The sequence below is a fragment of the Aotus nancymaae genome, unplaced genomic scaffold (assembly GCF_030222135.1).
Source record: "Aotus nancymaae isolate 86718 unplaced genomic scaffold, 86718_ANA_hifiasm-v0.15.2.pri h1tg000003l, whole genome shotgun sequence".
In the NCBI taxonomy this organism is placed as follows: Eukaryota; Metazoa; Chordata; class Mammalia; order Primates; family Aotidae; genus Aotus; species Aotus nancymaae.
The window spans coordinates 2903104-2924798 of NW_026988414.1; the positions used below are offsets into that span (position 1 = coordinate 2903104).

General features: G+C 54.5%; 1 protein-coding gene across 3 annotated transcripts in view; it reads right to left on the bottom strand.

The window, feature by feature from the left end:
* Nucleotides 1-2663: 2663 nt before the first annotated feature.
* The window catches only part of PTPA (protein phosphatase 2 phosphatase activator), a 37460-nt gene continuing 18428 nt past the window's right edge, over nt 2664-21695 (bottom strand). For all 3 annotated transcript variants that reach the window (XM_064377246.1, XM_064377247.1, XM_012457992.2), the window contains 7 exons: nt 20975-21100; nt 18904-19021; nt 15774-15873; nt 14686-14810; nt 13595-13695; nt 8768-8875; nt 2664-4229 (listed from right to left, as the gene is read on the bottom strand). In XM_064377246.1, coding sequence (XP_064233316.1) covers nt 4152-4229; nt 8768-8875; nt 13595-13695; nt 14686-14810; nt 15774-15873; nt 18904-19021; nt 20975-21100 — 756 coding nt within the window. In that variant the 3' untranslated portion in view covers nt 2664-4151. The remainder of the gene's footprint in view (nt 4230-8767; nt 8876-13594; nt 13696-14685; nt 14811-15773; nt 15874-18903; nt 19022-20974; nt 21101-21695) is intronic.

A 21695-nucleotide genomic window follows, 5' to 3' on the forward strand; every position in this document is an offset into this window, starting at 1 on the left:
TAAGCTGGAGGTTTCTTGAAGGCAGTTTCTTACCTTTTTCTCATCTCCGTAGTCCTCCAACACCTCATCGGTATATAACATGCTTAATGCTTGTGGGATTCAAGAAAAACGTATCACCTGACTTGGGCCCAAGTCTTGGGCACACCAAACCCTCAACTTTGTTCTCCTTCCAACCCCTTCCTCTGCCCAGGGTTTTCCTCCTAGGAAGGCCTCTTCCCCTCACCTCCCACGAGCACAAAGTGGCCTCTGCCCTGGCGAGTCAAAAAGGAGCACAGACGGCTGAGTTCAGCTTGTCCTCTGGAGCTCTTGTGGCCCAGGATGCTGAGAAATGACCCCCACCCTCCAGTTCTGTGGCCACCCCCACACTCAGAGGGCTCCCCTCTGACACACTGAGCCCCTGGGGTGGCAGCAGCACGCCAACCTTCACTGAGCACAGCATGGGCTGCAGGTGCACGTCCTCCCCCCGCCCACCTCCCAGGGCCTGAGTGGGCTCCCGCCCTGCCCTGAAGCCCTCGCCCATGTCCTCCACGCTCTCACTGGCCCTCGTGCCTCACATTTCTCTGTAAAAATAAACCCAGCCCAACTCGCCACCAAATGGTCGCAGGGTCTGCCTTCCTCCCCCAGGGAGAAACGAGCGTCCCACCGCAGCCGCCCGCCCCATGAAGGCCCCCAGCGCCTTCTCCAGACCTCACTCCCTTCAGTTTCCCGCTCTCCTGGACCTTCCCAGCAAGCAGCGGGAGGCAGCCCCAGGTCAGCCTGAGCAGAGCCCACCTTCAAGGCAGTCCCTTGGCCACCACCCTGCCCACCCTCCCTTTCCTGCTCCTGCCACAGGGAAAGTCAGAAGAAGCAAGTGATGTCTGGTCAAGTGCCCACCTCTGGCAGCAGACCACCCCCCACATCCTCCTCCCAGGCTGGTGGCGTGTGCCATGCCAAGCACACCTCACAAGGCGTCGCCTGCATTATCATCCCTACTCCCTCCTCCACCACCCCCACAGAAGCCCACCCAGGGCCAGTGCTCCTCGGATTTGGAGCTTAGGATCTCCGCCCACACCCCATCCTCCTCCTCTGTGCAGAAGCCAGCCCTCTCCTCTGTCTCATCTGCATGTCCCACCCATTTGGCCATCCCTGGTCTGGGGGCACGACACCTCATCACCATGTCCGCCAGGAGCCCACCCCAGCGCCCTCCTCCTCGGCACCTCCTCTTAGAAGCTAACAGATAGTCCCATGGCCCCACGGCAATCCCTCTCCCTCACGGCCCCCTCATCCCAGGAAATGGCACCAAGCCACACAAGCCAAGAACCAGGGTTCCTTCTGCTCAGATGTACTTTATGTAGTAGGGAAAAAAAATAAGAAGAATCGGGGTTCTTGGCTGCTCGGCTGTCACAACTCCCTTACTGTTAAGTGATACCAAATGCAGCCTAAATTGGACCACTTCCTGCCACCCCACTCTGAACCCTCACCCAGGCCACTATCCCTGTGCACATCACAGTTACAGCCTCCCAAATGTCCCATCTCCCCTTCTGCCCCACCCACCCCAGGCCCTTCTCCTGACAAAACCCTCCAGCACCTTCCCATACAACACTGTCCAAACTCAGCAGAGCCGGTAAGACCCCAGCCAAAAAGACTGGCCCCTCTACCCAACCCTAGCCCTCTGGGCCCTAAGCCCCAGCTGCCTCACCCTGGGCCCAGGCCTGAGCTGTCCACAGCGGTTCTTTCTTGTCCTCAGCGTCTCAGCTCACAGAGGAGCCCCCACCCTGCACCCATCAACGCCTTCTCTAATTAACTGCCATTATTTCCTCCATAACCCACCCTGCTACCTAATACTGTCATATCTGGATGCACTGCAGTCATGAGGAACATGCAGCTACTATTTGTGAAATGAAAGAATCCTCAAGATCAATAATAGGAATGTCATTATGCCCATTTTTCAGATCAGGAGGGCGAGGCTCAGAGAGATGAAGTCAACTGCCAGGGCCCTCCTACTCCTGGTGAGTAAGCAGCAGCGGCTCGGTTTGAACTCAGGTGTGACTGACTCAAGGCAGGGCTCCCGGCCTCCAGGCTCCAAGGAGGCGCAAGGTGATGTGAGGCTGAGGCTTTCCAGTCCCATGTTCTCTTGGCCTTAGGTCAAGGGTCCTTGAACGCTGAGCAGGAGTCTCTAAGGAAGTCTGGGGCAAAACAGTCCCAGAGACCCTCAACCCAGCAGGGACAGAGGGGTGGAGGAGGGAGAATAGAGGGCCACCCCCTCACAAACCACAGGTGCAGGTTCCACTGTCAAAACCCATCCAAAGGCTACCTCGCCAGCTTGGGACTAAGCTAGGAGTTCAGAGGGGCCCCCTTCACCAAGCACAGCTGCAGCGACCACCCGAGATGTGCCGTGCCAGGCCCCAGGCTGAGGACTTCACATCTGCTGTCCATTCCTGGCAGTCACCCTGTGACTGTCCCCATTTTATGAATGAGGAAGCTGAGGCTCACAGGCTTCAGTAACTTACAACCTTGCAGCTGGGGCTGGAGACAGCTGGGACTTAAACCCACCAAAGGCTCAACCCAAACTGAAACAGCTCAAGTCTCAGACACTGTGGCCTAGGGGAAGGGGACCTGACGGAGGTCAGTCGTGCAGAGATGGGCCGAACACGTGACATGAAAAGACGTATCTCACACAGGTGACAGGTGCAAAACAGAGGCTTTAATCCGAACAGCAATGAGGGTGCAAGGGGCTGGGAGCCCAATGGGGGACAGGGGAGCCAGGAAGGGGTGTCTGGCCCTGGGAGAAAGGTGGGAGCTGGGCCTCTTCTGGGAAACTGTCACTGACCTTTGGGACTCCTGTCCCAGCCTGTGCCCAGACCATCACCGGATCCCAGGCCAAGCCCCTGTGTTGTGCTTCTCAGTGCTCCCCCTTCCCGAAGGGTGTGTGGACCCAGACACAGGAGGGGGGCAGTGGAGAAGGGCAGGCCTGGGGGATGAGCCTGTAAGAGCCAGGCCCAGGAACAGCCCTAGGAGAAACCTTGGCGGTGGCATGTGGCTAGGCCCCCCTCTCCCCTCAATGGGCCTGCCCAGCCCCCACTGGGCACATCCTCAGAGCCAAAGCCTGGGCCTGGGAGGCCGTCACTTACCTCACCCTATAAAGGCAATGGACAGTTCAGGGAGGTGGGAGGACAAGGAGTGGGACTGCCACCTTCTAGGCCCACCCACCACCCAAGGGAGCAGAGAAGCAGGGCCCAGGGGCCCTGAGTGAAGCTTGCAGCAGCACAGAGGTAACAGAAGCAGATGGGCCTAACACTGCCCAGAGGAATCCAGGCTCTCCAGACACAATGGGCCCCAAGCGCCCCCCTGAGTTTCTGCCACCCCCTCCCTGCCAGGGAAAGTTCTGGAAAGATAGGCCTCATCCCATTAGCTGCATCCTCCCAGGAGCCCAGCACCTACCCACAAGGCAGCTTCCATCAGCTAGGCTACCCTTGGGGAGAGGGAGGGATGTGGCTACAGCCAGAAAACCCAGCAAAACCAAAGGCTGAAGAACAGAAGAGCCAGGAGAAGTCTTGGACACACCTGCCCTCAGGTGCAGAGGGCAGGGTGAAAAGGAGCCTGGGAGGGGCACCGGCCAGGACAGCTAAGGCCACCCCACCCCACACCATGGCTGGCAGCCAGCCTCAGCTTCCAGCCCTGGCATGAACAGCCCCCTAGCATCGCCTGGGAAACTGACGCACCCCTGCGAGGAGCAGCTCCAACCCTTAGAAAGGCATTGACTCCAGGAAGCAAAAAGCAATGGAAGCAGCAGGTTATCTCCCCTCCCCTCTCCTCACTGCAGTGCTGAAGAACAGCCCCTGGCCTCAAAACCAGACTGGGCGGGAGCAAAGGGAGAAGAGGCCAAGAACAGGAGAGGGTGGCCCAGTGACCGGGTCCCAGCCCTCTCTTCTGGCCAGTCCAGCACAGGGAAGGTCAGGAAACCGGCTACACTTTGGTCACTTCTCCCAACTTGGGTCCTGAAGTCTTATGCTCCAAGCCCCCCGCTCAAGCCCATCTCACCGCCCCACCCCAGTTAACAGCCTCTCATCAAACAGGACGAACAGAGGGAGGGGGTGGGGAGGGGCCACTGCTGGGGTGGGGAGGGCAGGCACAGGAACGGTGGCCTGGGTAGCTCTTCGGCTCGGCCCCTCCTAGCCCGACGTGACAGGATGGATGGGCAGCAGGCTCCCAAACTTGAAGTGCTGGATCACAGGGAACTTCTCCAGGCACTGAGGAAGGAGCAGTTGAGCAGAGTGGTGAGGGCTGCACCACAGCCCTGCTGGGACCCCAAGCACCACAGCAGCTCCCGGGTGTCCAGTCCAGGCCCAGGAAGCAGCCCTGCCAGGGGAGCCCCAGGCCTTCCTCCCCCACATCCTTACTCATCCTACTCAAAAACACCTACTCCGCAACAATGAGACCCATGAGAGAAAGAGAGAGAGAGAGAGGGAGAGGGAGACAGAGAGAGAGAGAGAGAGAGAGAGAGAGAGGGAGAGAGAGAGAGAAAGAAGGCAGCCCAACAAGGTAGAAACTGAGAAGAGAGACAGCCAAGTGACATCACTTGGTCCAGAGGGGGAATTTGAGAACTTGAGGTGAAAAGAACCCTCCAAAACCAGCCCCAGTTCTGGAGAAGAGATGTGGGGACATTTGAACATAAGCCTAAGAGGCTGAGGCTGGGCCCAAGGCCTGTTTTCTCCAGTTTTCAGTTCTCTGGACTGAAAAAGGCATCTTGGCACTTCAGAGTAAGACAATAAGAACCAGCTGACGTTGAGATCCCCCCACCCCTGGGCAATTCCCAGCAGCCTGTGTGGGGGGGCAGGGGAAAAGAGCACTGAACAGGGGAATGGCTAAGCAGGGGGGTGGCCCAACTCCCTGAGCCCAGCCCAGCCCAGGCCCCTAGCAGAGGAGCAGAGCTGAAGAGTGAGCAACAGGGCCTATCACAGCAGCTGGCCTGGCCCAGAGGCAGCCGACCCCAGCTTCCAGCTGCAGCTCCCACCACAGCACCCTACGCCCACCACACCTGGTCACTAGCTCTCACAGGAGCCACTCTGGGCATGCGAGGGTTGGATCTGCCAAGACTGATGAGGGCCTCCTCCCACATCTTTGGCCACAGAAACAAGAGTATGCTAGGCACCTCCTGGCTGGGGCGGAACAAGCCTTATGGCCTCAGAGGGAGTAAGAGCCTCACTCTGTGGCTGTGGTCTCAACCTCCAACTAACTTTGAGGGAAAAGGGGTGCCATGACTGGCCCAGGTTCCCTCTCCTCAAAAACCAGCTGTGAAACATAGGAGGGAGAGGCACGGGGGTGATGAGTGGGCCAAAGAGATGCCAGAAGGGGAGGGAAAGAAGGATGGGGACCAAGCTCATGGTGGGTGGGGAGCAGAGCCCTGGCCACAGCCAGGATCCTGGGCCTGAGGCAGAGAACGTGGGGAGCAGGCAGCGGGAGGTGGCCCCTGGGCGGGAGGGGGAGCAGCCACAGATCCAGGCCAGAGGCCAAGGCAGCTGCCATGGTACTTATGTCATCCAGGAAGTGGTCATAAGAGCCCCCCCACCCCCTAGGGTCCTGGAATTCCAGAAGGGGTCAAAGGTCAACCTGCTTCTAGCTCCCACAGGAGAAGCTGCAAGGCGAGAGGGGGGCAGAGGCGGAGTTTCTCTCCATTCTGCCCATAGGACCCCAGAGCCAGCCCCCTCAGAGTCACAGAAGCCAAGAGCTGGGCCAAGGAAACCAAAGGCTCCAGGGCAGGAGGCACCCCCGGCCAGGGCATTCTCCCAGCAAGGCCCTCCTATGTACCTGGGTGGAACAGTGGCCTCAGCCTGTCACTTCTGACCTTCCAGTCAGAGGTGATTCAAGCAGGGGAAGGGACTCTCTGGGCCCTGACAAGGTCCTTCTGAAGGCAGCACCCACACAGTGATGGCCCACAAGAAAGACAGGCCCCCCTCCCACACAAGACCCCTGAGAGCACTTGGTTCTTCGGTCAGAAATATGGGGACAGATGTAAAGTTATACCCAAATCCTGAGGCCACCTACTCCCAGGTGGGTCAGACTTCTGTGGCAGCCGAAGAGGCTGACTCCCCTCCATCAGCCAGCTCTGATGGGAGACACAGCCTTCCTACCCACTCCTGGACTGCAAGACTGGCAAGCCTTGGAGGTCCTCCCTAGGGCGTAAGAACTGGGCTGAGAAAGCAAGCCCTCTCCCGGGACCTCTGTGCAGGCAACATGCCAGCCCATGGGCCCTTTGGGACCAAGGACTAAGGGCTACTTGCTAGTAATTTGTACTAATTTGTCAATGAGTGCTGAACACTGTGAAGACTTAGTGATCTTTTTTTTTTTTCTTTTGAGATGGAGTCTTGCTCCATCACCCAGGCTGGAGTGCAGTGGCACGATCTCGGCTCACTGCAATCTCCACCTCCCAGGTTCAAGTGATTCTCCTGCCTCAGCCTCCTGAGTAGCTGGGACTACAGGCGTGCACTACCATGCCCAGCTAATTTTTGTGTTTTTAGTAGAGATGGTGTTTCACCATGTTGGTGAGGCTGGTCTCCAACTCCTGACATCAGGTGATCCACCTGCCTTGGCCTCCCAAAGTGCTGGGATTACAGGCGTGAGCCACCTCACTCGGCCAGTGATCTTTTTTTTGGGGGAGGGAGGGGGGATGGAGTCTCACTCTGTCACCCAAGCTGGAGTGCAGTGGCATGATCTCAGCTCACTGCAACCTCCGCCTCCAGATTCAAGCAATTCTCCCATCTCAGCCTCCCAAGTAGCTGGGATTACAGGCACGCGCCACTACGCCTGGCTAATTTTCGTATTTTTAGTAGAGACAGGGTTTCACCACGTTGCCCAGGCTGGTCTCGAACTCCTGGCCTCAAGTGATCCGCCCACCTCAGCCTCCCAAAGTGCTGGGATTACAGGCGAAGACTTGGTGATCTTCAAGTCAGTAAGTTCCAGCGAGCCTGTCCCCTTCCCCACACAGCGCCTGCCACACCCAGGGCTACAATCTTCCGTTTTCAGGAAGGCCACTTTGTGATTACTAGAGAGACCCTCATCCTGAGTTGGTGGTCATTTTCAGTGTCCCCCTTGTGTTCGCCCCTGTGCTCAGCCCCCACGGAGACCCTGAAGGCCTGTGCAGAGCAGACTGTCCCTGTGTTCCTGCCACCCCATCACGATTTTCAATCTGAATGTGCTCCTCCCTCATCCTCTGTCAGCCTGAAGTTCTTTTGTCTATGAAGGGCAGGTAGGAGAAAGTGACAGGGTCTGTTCCACTATCCTTTGGGCCTTAGAGCCTGAGTCAAGGGAAGTTTAGAGTCACTTAAGAGGCTTGTAGAGAGGACAGTACTGTCTTTGGCACACAGGAGATAGGGTTGAGAGGAGGCTGGAGGACACTGTACACCTCTCACATGCTCGGACACCCTCAGCGGGGGCAGGGAAACAGCAGAGTGAGAGTTCCCCAGCAGCCCCCACTGTGGGACAGGTGGGGGTGGGGTTGTCAGGAACATCAGGTCACCAGAGGGCAGTCACCCAGGGCAGAGTTGGAGTGGAGAGCCGGGGGCGGGCAGCTGCAGTCAGAAGGAGCCTCGGCAGCTCCAGCCAACAGCCTCTCAGATTAGAGAGGTATGTGGGCTGGAACCTAAACACAGGATGTGAGGTCCAGAGGAAGGGGACCCACAGGGGGAGGGGCGGAAGGGAGACAGGGCCCGGCCTGCTCAGTTCAAGCCTCGTTAACCCCTTCAGGGCAGCGTGCAGGGAGCCAGGCCAACTGGAAGAATCTGTGCTCCCCAACCCCGCCGGCCTCTGGCACCCTTCCCCATTGTCCTGCCACTGCTGATGGGATCCAGTAGGCTCTGGGTCCAATGAAGACCTGGAGCAGCCCCTCCCAGAAGAGAAGAGTGGCCAGGAGTCAAGAGATGGTGCCCACAGGACAGTGCCTGAGGGCATGAACTAGCCACCAGGGCCAGTCTGAGGGCAGAAAGAAGGGACTTTAGGGACCCATCCCTCCAGGTGTGGAACTTCACATCCAGCCCTTTCCTAGCCAAGGCCAAGCATTTCTAGGATTAGTCTTCCCAAGCAGTGGGAGGAGCTAGCAGAAGGGCAGGGTAGAAATAAAATGTCTCCTCCCACTTGCAAGAGAGAAAAGGCCACCTCCTTGGCTGGGAGAAAAGTGCCAAGAGGGCAGGAGACACCCTCGGCCGCCTCCCAGCAGGGGGAGCTCCAGGAAACCTCAGCTCTCCTTTCCTTGGCATCATCTGATTTGAGAGCAGGGAAAACCATTTGCATCAAAATCTCTGAAGCAGTCAATAAAAATGCCAGTTCCCAGTCTACCCTCAGACTTCCCACCACTCAGCCATCATACATACTAACGTGGAAGGCAGCACTTTGGAGACGCCTCCAAAGGGTAAGCCCCTTCCCAGGTATGCCATGGGAGAGACAGACTTAGGCTGCCCGAGCCTCAAGGAGCCTTCAGCTATTTGACGGGAGCAGAGAGGCCCCCACCGCCCCAACTCCCGACGCAGCAGTTCCTTGCCTCAGCCTTCAAGCTCATCAGCACAGAGCTGGGCCTCAGCTTTTCAGGGCTGGGGTAGCCGGTGCTTCTCTGACTGCCCATCCCCCAGACGGGAGATTCTGAGGTCCCAAGTGTCAGAGGGGCTAGCCTAAGATTTAGAGCAAAACGGTAGAGTAGGAGGAAGCAGGAGCCTCAGGCCCCACATCTTTTGCTTTGTCCCCAGCCCAGGACCAAGTGTGGCAGCAGGGACAGGCATGCTGGCCAGCCCCCACTCACCTCAGCCTTATACATGCGGATTAGACCCTGGTTCACTTTGGACCAGGAGGGGACAGCACTGATGTTCCACAGCTGGTTGGAGTGCTCTGCAAATGGGCCAGTCTTCATCTGGAAAAGAGAAGCCACAAGCTGAAGAGGCAGGGGCTGGCTAGGAGCTCATCCCTCCTCCCCTGTAGCAAAGTCACACACACACGCACGCACGCACGCACGCAACAAACGCGCAGACACTTGGGGGCCAAGCTACAGCATCTGCCTGTGGGGCGGACATACAGACAGGTACATGCAAGTGCCAGAGACAGGGCTCCCCCTTGGCCCTCAAGGCCTCCTAGGAAAATACGACATTCCTTGCACACCCACCCCCAGTCACCCCTCTTTCTCCCATAGCCAAAAAAAAAAGGGACCTGATTTCTGTTGCCCACCCAATCTAGCAGCCTCAGGAAGATAAGATAAGATCTCCGCCTGAGACTCTGGTGCAGTTCCCACCGACTCCCCAGGAGCCCCAGAGCACCTCTCCAGCACAGGGGTCCACTCAGGTTCAGATAAACAGCAGCAGCTGGACCCCACACCTACAGGCTTACCTTTTCCCTTCAGGCCCCCCCTTCCCCCCGAGGCTCCCCCTTTCCCCCAGGCCTCCCCCACAGGACACCTAGTCTGCTCCTGCACCTGCCACCAGCAGAGCTAGATGAGGAAAGGGTCGATTTGCAGGAGGGTCAAGATGGGTATGACCAAACCCAGGTATCCAACAGCCCTCTGCATGGCAGGCAGAGTGAGGAAAGAGAGGCCCTACGGGAGGCAGGGATGCCTGAAGCAGCAGTCAGCCTAGCCTGGCCAGAAGGTGGGGAAGGAATGGCTGCCACAGTAGCTGTAAGAGACAGGCACAAGGACAGCTCCATTCCTGGTCCTCCCTCTTGCCAGAGTCTGACCTTCCAGGAAGGAAGAGAAAGATTCTGCAGCCAGCAGCATGAAGTTCCCATGACATCAGAAACCACAGAGGGACATCTGATGTATCCCCCTGACACCACGAGGCCAGCACATTTGTGTTTATTAACCAAGCAGTTCATAATTCCCCCCACACAGCCCCCCAGCTCATGGGCAGCATTTACAGGGGAACAGGGCTCTGCACCCCAAGCCCATGCTGCAGAAGGAAGACTCTGCAAAGAGGCTGAGTCTGGCAAAGAAGCAGAGACTTGGAAGGTTCCAGAAACATGCGGGTGTCGGGGGAGGCTGGGTTGTTTGAAGGGGAAAAGATAAGCCGGAAATACTCTCCATATTGGGGCATCAGTTCACCATGAAGGCCCTCAGGAGCCCCCACTCCTGAGCTGTGGGCTGCCACCTGGTGACCCAATCCTGGCAGGCCTCGTACTTCTCTAGTAAGGGCAACTGTGACAAAACTTTTAAGATTTAAGTTAAAAAAGCTGACATTTTATCCACCTCACCTCCCTCCCCTGGCCCAGGTTCCCTAAGAGCCCGTCCAGACACCCATGTTCAGAAGCAAGGACAACAGGCTCCTCCCTCCCCTCCTCTCCCAGGCTCCACTACAGCCAGGCAAGAGCCCGAGGCACTCGACAGAGGCAAAACCCACCCGGTCCCTGGGGGCCTTGTCTTGGGCCACTTGCTTCACCCGGAATTGTCCAAGGCTCTCTCCTCCAGGAGGGCAGCCAGGCACCCCCAGCCTACAGGGGCCTCACCTCCGGGGAGCTTTGCCCCAACTGCCGTGTTCAACCGACTCCACCCCCAACCCCTCCCCCTCCCCGCCCTACCCACCCCTTCTCCAGTCTCTGAAGGCTCCAGCCCTGTGCACACTTCCAGGTCTGGGAAAGCTCAGGGAGCTATGGAGCTGTGTAACCAGTTTCACTCTCTGGACACGGCCCTGTGACCAAGCAACCAGGAGGCACCCTGCCGGCTTTGTCTGCTAGGCACCTGCCCAGCAAGGGCTCCCAGGCAAAGGCAGGCAGATGGACACAGGCAGACAGAGGCCCTGCCTCCTGGCCAGCCTTGCCCACCAGGGCCACAGAACATATACCCAAAAGGCTGCTGGCAGAGACAGGGCTAAGCCCATGTCCTGGAACTCCAGTGGCCTTGGGCCCCAACCCACAGAAAGGCGAGAGAGGCAGTTTCTTTGGAGGGGCTGTACACTGCCCCTTAGGCCTTCAGTGCCCCAGGGTCTCCCTAAGCCCTTCAGAAGGAGACCCTCTAACTCTGGCAAAGGAAAACAGACAAGGGGGGAAAAAAGCAATCTGGGGCGAGAAGACAAAAAAAAAATTAGCTCATTCTAGCCACAAAGGGAGAAGAGAAAGAGCCAGAACGAGCGAGCTAGCTGCAGCCCGCAGTGACCCCAGGGGAATTGTGTGAGTCAGAGCAGCCATATTGAGCAGGAAATTACTCACAGACGCTGCGTTCCTGCCTCTCCACTCCCCAGAGAATCGGCCTTTTGTAAATGGCTCCTCTGTCAGTAACTGGGGGGATGGGCGGGGGTGGGGAGGCTCTGCACAGCGCCTTCCTGTCAGCTCCTTCCCTTCCAGCTGAAATCTGATCCCTCCCTTCCCAAAACTCCAAATTTAGAAGCCAGATTGAAACTGAAATTCTTTTCCTGCCTGCCCTGGGCTCTTAAAGGCACCAGGGCTGCATTTCCAGAGACTGCAGAAGCCCTGCCAGGTGGGGTCCCTCACCTAGGATGTCCATGGGTACATGAGAGCAGAGAGTACCAGGGTAGTCTTGGCATGAGACCCAGGAAGAGCTGCCCAGTTCCATCCCAAGTTCTTGGTGTTAGGTTTAATCTCCAGCTAAAAGAGCCCATGATGAGCCCAGGGTCTCCAGAGACAACATCGCCTCCTGCCCAACCAAAGATTACAGAACTCCGTGCAAGCCTACAGGTCCCAAGTGAGCGAGGCCAGGCCACTCACCAACTAGAGGCTGCAAATGCTGCTCACTGCTCCGAGGTGGAAGAGGGTGGGCGCTTAGAGAACAGACAAGTGCTGCAACCAGTGGCCACATGGCAAGATGAGCCCTTGCTGCAGTCACCTCAGCTCCTGGGCACACCCTTCCTAGCATCCACTGTTGAACACCATGCCCAAGAGCCTAGACCCAAAGTGAAAACCAGGCCCTGTGGAGAAGGTGCGGAACAGCCAAAAACTCCAGGCACACCCTCCCCTCCCTGTTCCCTCTGCGGCCTCAAATAAATGTCACCAAACCTTCTCCAAGTTCAGTGTGCCTTTCCTGCCACCTAGTGGCTATTTTGAGATTTCCTCTAGCAGAGGAACTGGGACCCAAACTTTGGGAAAGCTTTTGGGTTTTTATACCAGCAGAATCAACCAACCAACTAAAAACACAAAATCTTACCATGGAATCAATTCCCAAAATCCTAGAGGCCAGGCCTGGCCTGCCTCCTAGTTAGAATATCGACAGGGACCCAGGGGCCCGGCCAGCTGCCAGGGGAGTGCAAACAGCTCAACCTTTTAGCCCCATGCCAGAGCTCAGTGTGGAATCTGCACCCTTCTTCCCACCCTGCTCCTCCAGCTTATCCTGAGGTCCCCTAGGCCTCCACAGACCCCCGCATTCCACTCCACAGAGAGCAGCACGTGACTGGCTTTCAAGGCGGCGAGCCAGGCTGCCCCCAAGTCCTTCCGACCTTGGGCCTGCCACACTGCTGAGGGCAGCAGATCTCCGGGAATGAAGTGGTGGCCGCCCAGCCGTCAGTCCCAGCTCCATTTGCTGACTTGGAAAAAATGTGTCATTCCCTCTGGCCTCTGGAGTTTGGCAGAATGTTTGAGCCAAATGTTGACCAGGAAGAGCTTGGAGCCAAGGCTACTGGTTATAACCCAGCTTCTCCATTTCTTCAGAGGTTCAGAATACAAAGCCAGTGTCCACAGGTCTGCTAGGGACCTCACTGAGGCAGCAGACATCCGTGCTGGTGTCAGGAAAGGGACTGAGGAGGGATAGAACCCTCAAACCCTCTCCAGATAGCAGAGCTAGGGCGCCCTTCAGAAATGTGAGGTGAGGGTGTCAGGGAGGAGGAAAAGTCCCAACACCTCCCTGAAGAGAGGTCCAGAGAGCAGAAGGTCCCTAGCTTTCCCATGCAGTCACCTGGCAAGTGTGTTTAGATGCAGGTTCCTGGCTCTTGTCCCCTAAGATCCTGATGCAGTAAGCTGGGATGGGGGCCCAGGAATGTGCATTTTAACAAACACCCTAGGAGATCTTGCACAAGCGGTCCAGGGCCCACTGTAAGGAATCCTGCCTTGGTGAGACAAAAACTTCCAGTTTCAGAGCCCAGCCGCAGGGCTGGCTGTCCAGTGACTGCCACCACAGGCCAGGCCTGCACACTCCCACTCCGCACTTCGCTCGGGTTCACATCCTCAGGCATTGAGAGAGATATGTCCCTTCAACAGAAAAGCTGTCTGCACCAGAAGTTCACACCATCTCCTCTAGTGGTTTCATTTTACACATCCACAAGCACATGTTCTACAGAGCCTTGTGGGGCCCCACTGAAAGATGTTGACCCTCCCCTGCAAACCTTGCCCTCCCACCCTTTCAGACCTGCTGCAGCAGTCACCAAGGCCAGTTAGTGACCAAGTGTTAGACCTCACCTCAAGACTCCTGTGGTGTTCAGGAGAAACTGCAAGAGAACTGGGCGAGGAGATCCTGACAGTCAACAGTGGCTGACTCTTTCAGGAGAGGCCCAGTGGGGCTTCCTTTGCAATAACCCACTCTGGCCGGCCCTGCCATTTTGGGCAGCAGCTCTGGCTCTTCTGATCCACTGTGAAGCCGCCAGCCTTGGTTCATCTGAGTCCGGAGGCGGCTGTGGGATTCTCCCTCACCCCTCCTCCTCACCTCAGTGATAAACAGGATACACTCCAGGAACATGTAGTCCTTGTGGTTCTCATTCACAGCCTTCTCATCCACAAAGTGTCTGGGCTCCAGGTATGGGTGGTCTGGGAAGAGCAAAGCACCCCATGGTTCCGAACCAGGCCCCATTACTACCTGGGCAACCCAGCTCAGCAGTCACACCCACCCAAGGGCCTCAGTCCTGCCCGTGCTCCCCTCAACACCTGACCTTGAAGGAGCAATAAATGGCTTTGAGTGTGTATATTCTAATGCGCTAAGCTCTAGCTGCATGGCATTGGACACATGACTTCAGCCTGCCAAGGTTCAGTTTCCTCACCTGAACAGTGGGGATAACAACAGTCCCTCCTCCTAGGGGCCGTGACAATAATTACCACACCTACAGCACTCAGTATGGTGCCTGGCGCAGGTGCCAGTCAGCAGAACTGGCCTCATGCTGGCAGACCCTTCGAGGGGTCACCGAGAAGATTCAGGGAGGTAATGCACCGGAGGCCACAATAAATGGTCATTTATGAATATCATTTTGTAGGCAGTTCATTCTACATCAAAATAGAGATGATCACCCACCCCTATCCTGAAAACCAGCCTCAAGAGCAGGGGAGTCAACCGAGTAGGCCTCTCTGAGCCCCACAGGAAGCAAGCCCACCGCCCAGCACTTGGTGGCTGCTCCCTAACGGGCCCCTTTGCACACAGTTTGATAATAACAGTGGATGACGCTGGTCACCGAATCAAAAGGGTCCCTCATTTTCAACATAAAACCCCACAGCTGCTGCCAGGAGCTGGGGTGCATTTCACACCAGTCCATTATGCACCAGGCGTGCGCCCTTGCTCCAGCCCATGTCACTTCCCATTATCTTGGTGGCACTTGGCCTCCGCCTCCCCCAGCCCACCACACGGGCTCTCACAGCAGAAGGTTGACAGCAAACAGCCTCCCTCAATAGCCAGTCTAATGCCCTGCTTTCCAACTGTCACTGCCCTGGGCAGGAAGAAGGGAGGAGGGAAAGCAGGAGGGGCAGGGGAGGGGCACAGAAAGCAGCCTTGGTTGGGGATGGAGGGAGAGGTGCCCCCCATTGCAGTACCTATCAGCTGTGAACTGCCCCAGATGAAGGGCAGAAACTGGAAGTCATCCAGACCCCACACTCCCTGGCTGCCGGCTGGCTCCATCCTGTACGTTTTTTGGAGTTTCCGCATAACCTCAAGGTACCTGCACAGGAGGGTGGTGAAAGAAAGGGAAGGTAGCAGAAAGTGAAAAGACGCTCTTACCCCTCCGGCCACTGGGAGCACAGGAGGCCCCAAATAACCACTGAAGAGTGTAACTGTTCCAATTTCAATCATGTAGCTTCATTTCCCCCGACAAACACTTAGCCATCTTTTGGCTCAGGAAAGGGAAAAAAATCACTGATTAGGAAGGTAGGTTTTGGTACCATCAACTCCTGACAACTTGTAAAACCCTGGGCAGGGCCTCAGCCTCTCCAGCCTCAGTCGGCCTGTCTGAAAGCTGACATGAGTCCCAGCAGGTTATCTCCTAGGTTCTTCTGGCTGCAACCTTCAATTTTATCAGAGGCTGCATATGGCAGCCACCTCTGGAGCGTCAAGCACTGCTCCTGGGCTCCGTCACAGGCCTGCTGCAGCAGCACTGCTAGAAAGGGGCTCGCAATGGGAATCTTAAGGGCTCTCAGTAACTGATCCACATCAGTGCTGCCCAGCGACTGGCTTGGGTGGTGCAGGGCAGCAGGTCAGAGCCTGACTACCTGCGTTCAGATGGCGTGAATCCAGTGTGTGACCTCAGTGAAGAGATTGGATGTCTCTGTGCCTCAGTTTCCTCATATGTAAAGTGGAAATAACAGTCGCTATTTCACAGGGTTTTTGTAAGAATTAATCAGTTATACATAAAGTGCTTAGAATTCTTTCTCCACATGGTCAACACCATGCGAGCACTGGCAGACATTATGTGACAATTCTTTCACTTGTTCTTACTAGGAGGTTAATTTGAACCTGTTGGGAAAAAGCCTTGGACACTCCATCCACAGCGAGAGCTTGATTAGGACAGGACAAGAGAACAATGAGCCACTCAGGAGAACCCTACAGCACCCCATTTCCCAGGCTGAGGAGGAAAGAGATGGCCCCCTCACGCCCCCTCCTCCAGCCCTCCTGTCCTTTCTCTCACCGATTGAACACTTTGAAGACAATAGCTATTTGGTCATCCACCCGGAGCACCCCAATCTTGCAGAGACAGCAGAGGAAAGCAGCAAAAGCCGCCTCATGCCCTGGAGGAGAAAAAACAACCAACATTGACAGTGGTCCAGGTAAAGGACTGGGATTGTTTTGGTCTCCCAGAATCCAAATCATTGATAAGTGCCCCTCTAAGGAGGGTCAACATGGAGACAATGAGACCTTTTCCCCATTCAGAAAGACTTGCTAGGCCCTTTCCTTTCAAGAACTATAATGCCAGTACTGGCTGGGCATGGTGGCTCATGCCTGTAATCCCAGCACTTTGGGAGGCTGAGGCAGGCAGACTGCTTGAGCTCAGGAGTTCGAGATCAGCCTGGCCAACATGGCAAAAGCCTGTCTCTACAAAAACTACAAAATTAACCAGACATGGTGGCATGTGCCTGTGGTCTCAACTACTCAGGAGGCTGAGATGGAGGATCACCTAAGCCCAGGAGGTTGACGCTGCAGTGAGCCACGATAGGGCCACTGCACTCCAGCCTGGGCAACAGAATGAGACTGTCTCAAAAAAAAAAAAAAAAAAAAACTACCAGTACTATAATTCTACTCTTAAAAGACCCAGGCTGGACATTTACATTTCGTTTTGTAGGTTTAACCCACTCAGCAACTCCACTGTATTTACTGAGCACCTACCATGTAGGAAGTCACTGTCCATGTCACACACTAGGAGACAGTGACAAGTAAGTCCCTGCCCTCAGAAAGTTTATGATCTATCAGGGACAACAGACATTAAATATATAGTCACTACTATGATTCCAGCTCTGAAGGAGAAAGACATGGTGCTAACCAGAGGCTGTCACAGGAGACCCTGACATAAGGGTTCAGGTTTCCCCTAAGGAAGTAATATCTAATCTGAAATCTGAAAGATGAGAGCTGGCAAGGCAAAGGGAGTGAGGGAAGCAAGAAATGCATTCTAGCCAGAAGGAATAGCATGTGCACAGTCCTTGAGGCAAGAAAAAGTTTAATCTGTTTGAGGAACCCTAAGGAGGCCATTATGTCGAAGGCAGTGAGAACAAGGGAGAATGTGTAATGACATGAGGCTACAAGTCACATGGGCCTTATGGCCATAGGAAAGAGCTCAGACTTTACCCTAAGAGCAATGGGGAGCCGCTGCAGGCTTCTATCAGGGAACACATGATCAGATTACAGGGTGAAAAGGCACCCTCCCTTCCTTTCCCAGTCATATCAAAGAGGAATGGTCTGCACTGTAGGAACTACTCACTGGACTGTGATTGAATCCCATTGTTCACAGTATCACACATAACCTATCTGGAGGGAGGTGAGAAGAGAATATATCAGAGAATACTCCTGTCCTGTCTCTGGAGAACAAAGACCCCTAGAGGGCCTGGAAGCTTGTGAGCTCAGTTTTCTTCCCCTGCCACAGTATCCACTTATGACCAGCCAGGGCCCAGGCTCCCATTGTTCAGGGGTTTACATGCAGCTGGGGCACCAATCCCTGCTGACCTGACCAGTCTTCCCTCTTTGATCTTTTCCCTGCTGGTCTTAGTCAAAGCCCCACCTGGTTCAAGAGGGCCCTTCTCCAGGGCCTGCCTCTGTGGCCAGGGCTCCCTCTTGTGGATCACATTCCCCAGACAAGGGGAGGGCTAAGCAGTGTTCCCATTTGCCTGCCTCAGGCCAGAAAGGAAAGGCGGGCCCTTACCAAAGTAGGGGTCCTCCTTGGCTACACAGGCCATGCCCTGACCTAGAGAACGCCTCCCTTTTTTATTTCTGAGAGATGGGGTCTAGCATGGTGGCTCACACACATAATCCGAGCACTTCGGGAAGCTGAGGTGGGAGAACAGCTTGAACTCAGGAGTTCAAGACCAGCCTGGGCAACATGGCAAAACCACATCTCTATCAAAAATACAAAAATATCAGCCGGGCGCATCAAATACAAAAATATCAGTCGGGCGCAATGACTCACGCCTGTAATCCCAGTCCCAGCACTTTAGGAGGCCAAGGTGGCTGGATCACCAGAGGTCAGGAGTTTGAGACCAGCATGGCCAACATGGGGAAACCCTGTCTATACTAAAAACACAAAAATTAGCCGGGCATGGTGGTGTGTGCCTGTAGTCCCAGCAGGAGAATTGCTTGAACCCAGGAAGCAGAGGTTGCAGTGAGCCAAGATCCCGCCACTGCACTCCAGCCTGGGCGAGAGTGAGACTCTGTTTCAAAAAAAAAAAGTGCCAAGCTGGTGGTGTACACCTGTAGGTACCGGCAGGTGGGGAGATGCAGAGGTGGGAGGATTGCTTGGGTCCAGGAGGTCAAGGCTGCAGTGAGCCAAGATCACATCACTGCACTGCAGCCTAGGTGACAAAGTGAGACCCTGTCTCAAAAAAATAAATAAATATATAAATAAAAATAATTTTAAATACATTTTTAAAAAAGAGATGGGAGTCTTGCTATGTTATCCAGGCTGGTCTTAAACTCCAGAGCTCAGGCAATCCTCTCCCTCAGCCTCCCAAAGTGCTGGGATTACAGGCGTGCCACTGCACCTGTCTACACTTCCCTGTTAAGGTGCCCACACACTCCCTCTCCTCAAAGTCCAAACCCACTTGGCTTACATGGACCACAGATCCAAAGAGCTCAACAGCACAGAGAATGGCTAAGAGACAAGGGGTGCAAGGGAGAGAGCATGCCACAATACTACAAAGGTCACCAAGAAGCGCTCTCATTTCTCAGAGCTTCAGGAAGCTGCTGCCTTGACACATAGTGAGTGTTCAATTAATTATTATTTTGGGGATGAGGCACTCACAGAAACCATTTTCACAAGAACAGAAAGCAGCACTGGCGCAAGCACCATGCATGGGGCATCAGCTCCCCCTGGTGGACTACAGCAGAGCCACAGCATCCGGGCCTCCCTGCAAGCCTGGCCGCTTCCCACCCCCACCCACCCTGTGCCCCCCACCACAGAAACCACCCTACACCCCAGCTGCCCCAATACGCTGTAGGTACTTGGCGAATTCTTGATGGCTCTTGCTTGCTCAGAGGGCCTTGAGACCACCTGAAGCCCCAAAAAAGAAAGCAGTGAAGCCAGGTAAGTACAGAGCCCCACAAGCAGCAGGTACCTGTGCCGTAGTCAATGCGCGTGGAGTTTCCCACTGACTCCTTTAGGTAAACAGCCACCTCAGGCACAGCAGCTGCCAGATGGGTGGGGACCACTGTGGCCACCAAGTTTTCTGCTTCCTGATAACACAAGAGACACAAAATGGTGGCAGCACATTAAGCAGCATCCCAGTGGGCAGGTGCCCAGGGGCAGTACCTGACTGGGGACCCAGGCTGCCATGCCAGGCCAGCCTGGCTCCCTGTTCTGACCGGCCACAGAAGGAAAGGGAAGGAAAGCATTTATTCTCCCACAGCAGAAGACTACCCAGGTGGCTTATCATAGACTGATCCTTCTTCCAGGGCACAGGGGTCTTGGGGCAAGACAGGAGGAATCTGGAAAAAGCCTCAACCCTCCGATCTGGTAACTCACTGGAGTCCCACCGAGACTCTGGTAGGTAAGTGCTGTGATTCCCACACATGCTACCTTCTTCACACCCTCAGGTCAGCTTGTGTCATGTGTCATCAGAAGACATGCAGAAGAATGTTCACAGCAGCATTGTTTAGAGTAGCCAAAAGGTGGAAACACAGCAGAAATGTCCAACAGTGAGATGAATAAATTGTGGAATATTCATGCAACAGAATATTACACAGCAAAGAAAAAGATCTACGGCTATACACAAAAATATGGATGAATTTCAGACATGACATCAAGCAAAAGAAGCCAGACATTTATATAAAGTTCAGAAACATGGGGAAAAAAACAATTTATGGAATAGAAATCAGAAGAATCTGGCCGATATCAATTGGGACGGGGAGCACTCCAGCTAGAATGTTCTATTGCTTGACATGAGTGGTGAGTCCATGGGTAAAAAACTTGGCATGTGTGGTGAGTCCATGGGTAAAAAATACGTAAAAATCCATCAAGCTGTACAGCTATAATCTGTTAGCTTTAAGACATAACAAGGTCAGAAGTAGTGGTTCACACCTATAATCCCAACACTTTGGGAGGCCAAGGTAGGCGGATCACTTGAGGCAAGGATTTTGCAACCAGCCTGGCCAACATGATGAAACTCTGTCTCTACTAAAAATACAAAAATTAGCCAGGCATGGTGGCGGCTGCTTGTAATCCCAGCTACTCAGGAAGCTGAGGCAGGAGGATTGCTTGAGCTGGGGAGGTCAAGGCTGCAGTGAGCTGAGATCATGCCGCTGCATTCCAGCCTGAGCAACAGGAAAAAAAAACAAAAACAAGATGATGTATCTTAAGAGTCCAGAGGCAGCCCCAGGCCTCTCTTGGGAACAGCATTTCACTGGGTCCTGAGTTCTCCCCTCTGCTCCATGTAAAAATATTGGGCCAGAGAAATTAGGACCCAAATTTCCGTAAGCTCAGTTATAGACAATTGGCATGAGAATCTCCTGGAGAGCTGGTGAAAATCCGGATTCCCAGTCCCTACCCAGACCTGTAGACTCTGCTTTTCTAAGGACAGGGCCTGAGATCCTGCATTTTTATTTTTGTTTGCTTTGAATAGATAATAGCTTGATAAGATTCAAAAATAAAAACATCAGTAGGGGATCAGTTAAATCGACTAGTTCATCTACACCATGGAGTACTATGCAGCTAGCATTCCAAGTGGGCATGCAGTGGCTCCATAGCTCACTGCAGCCTCAAACTCCAGAGCTCAAGCCATCCTCCTGCTTCAGCCACCCAAGTAGCTAGGACCAAAGGTGTGCACCATCATTTCTTATTTTTTGTAGAAACAGGGTCTTGCTATGTTGCCCAGCCTACTCTCAAACTCCTGGGCTCAAGTGATCCCCTACAGATGGGTACGTGGGACGTTTCCAATTTGCTGTAATACAAACAGTGACTTCATAAACAGCCTTGTGCAGAGGGCTGTATATGCAGAGTAGCGTTTCCCAGAAGATGACCAAGCAGAGTATAAACTCATTTCTAATTTTGCTAAGTGAAATTGCCATTTTAACAAACTCTGGGATTTTTATATACCTACAAGCGCTATACAATGCAGGCCTTTCCCGAGCTGGTGCCAAAACCACCCTCACTGCCAGCCCAGCCCCTGGCCTGTCCTGTGGCGGCCTCACCTCATCAAGTTTGGCATACCAGGTCCTGTATGCCTTATTCCCAAACCGAGAGGGCTGGTCCACTGGAGGAGTCTCATCAATCCACCTGTCCAGCGTGTTGAGAAGAGCAACTAGTTTCTCAATGGCCTGTGGAGGCAAAATAGAGGGGTCCAAGCCACGTTGACTGGTGGCTCCAGCTTAGAAACAGAGGGAAATCCACTACTGCCACACAATGACCCCTCAACATGGCCCCTGCTGACCACTCTCCCCCAACCCTCTTTCTTCCCCACTGTCCTGATTATGAAGGAGGGTCAGGAGAGCATGATGGGCTTTCCAGAGAGGGAAGAGCACTAGGTTGATGGGACAGGGACAGGGTGGCTTCAGCACCTGGTTTCTACAGGCAGCCTATCCATGGGCTGCTGCTAGACAAGCACAAACTCCAACCCTGACAACTGTTTACAAAGACTGTATCGGAGCCTTTTGTTCAGTATCCAATACCTACTCATCATAAAAAAATAGAAATATAAACAGAAGGAAACAAAAATGACCAGTAATCCTGCCAGCCAGAAATACACTAAACATTTTAACATACCCTTCTGTGTTGTCTTCTTAGAGTGTTTTATATTGTTTAGCACAGTGGGCCTGGATTCAAACCCCAGCTCAAACACCATTTAGTTGCTGTGAGACCTTGATCAAGTGACTAACTCTGAGCCTCTCAGTTTCTTGATCTAAAGAGCACAGT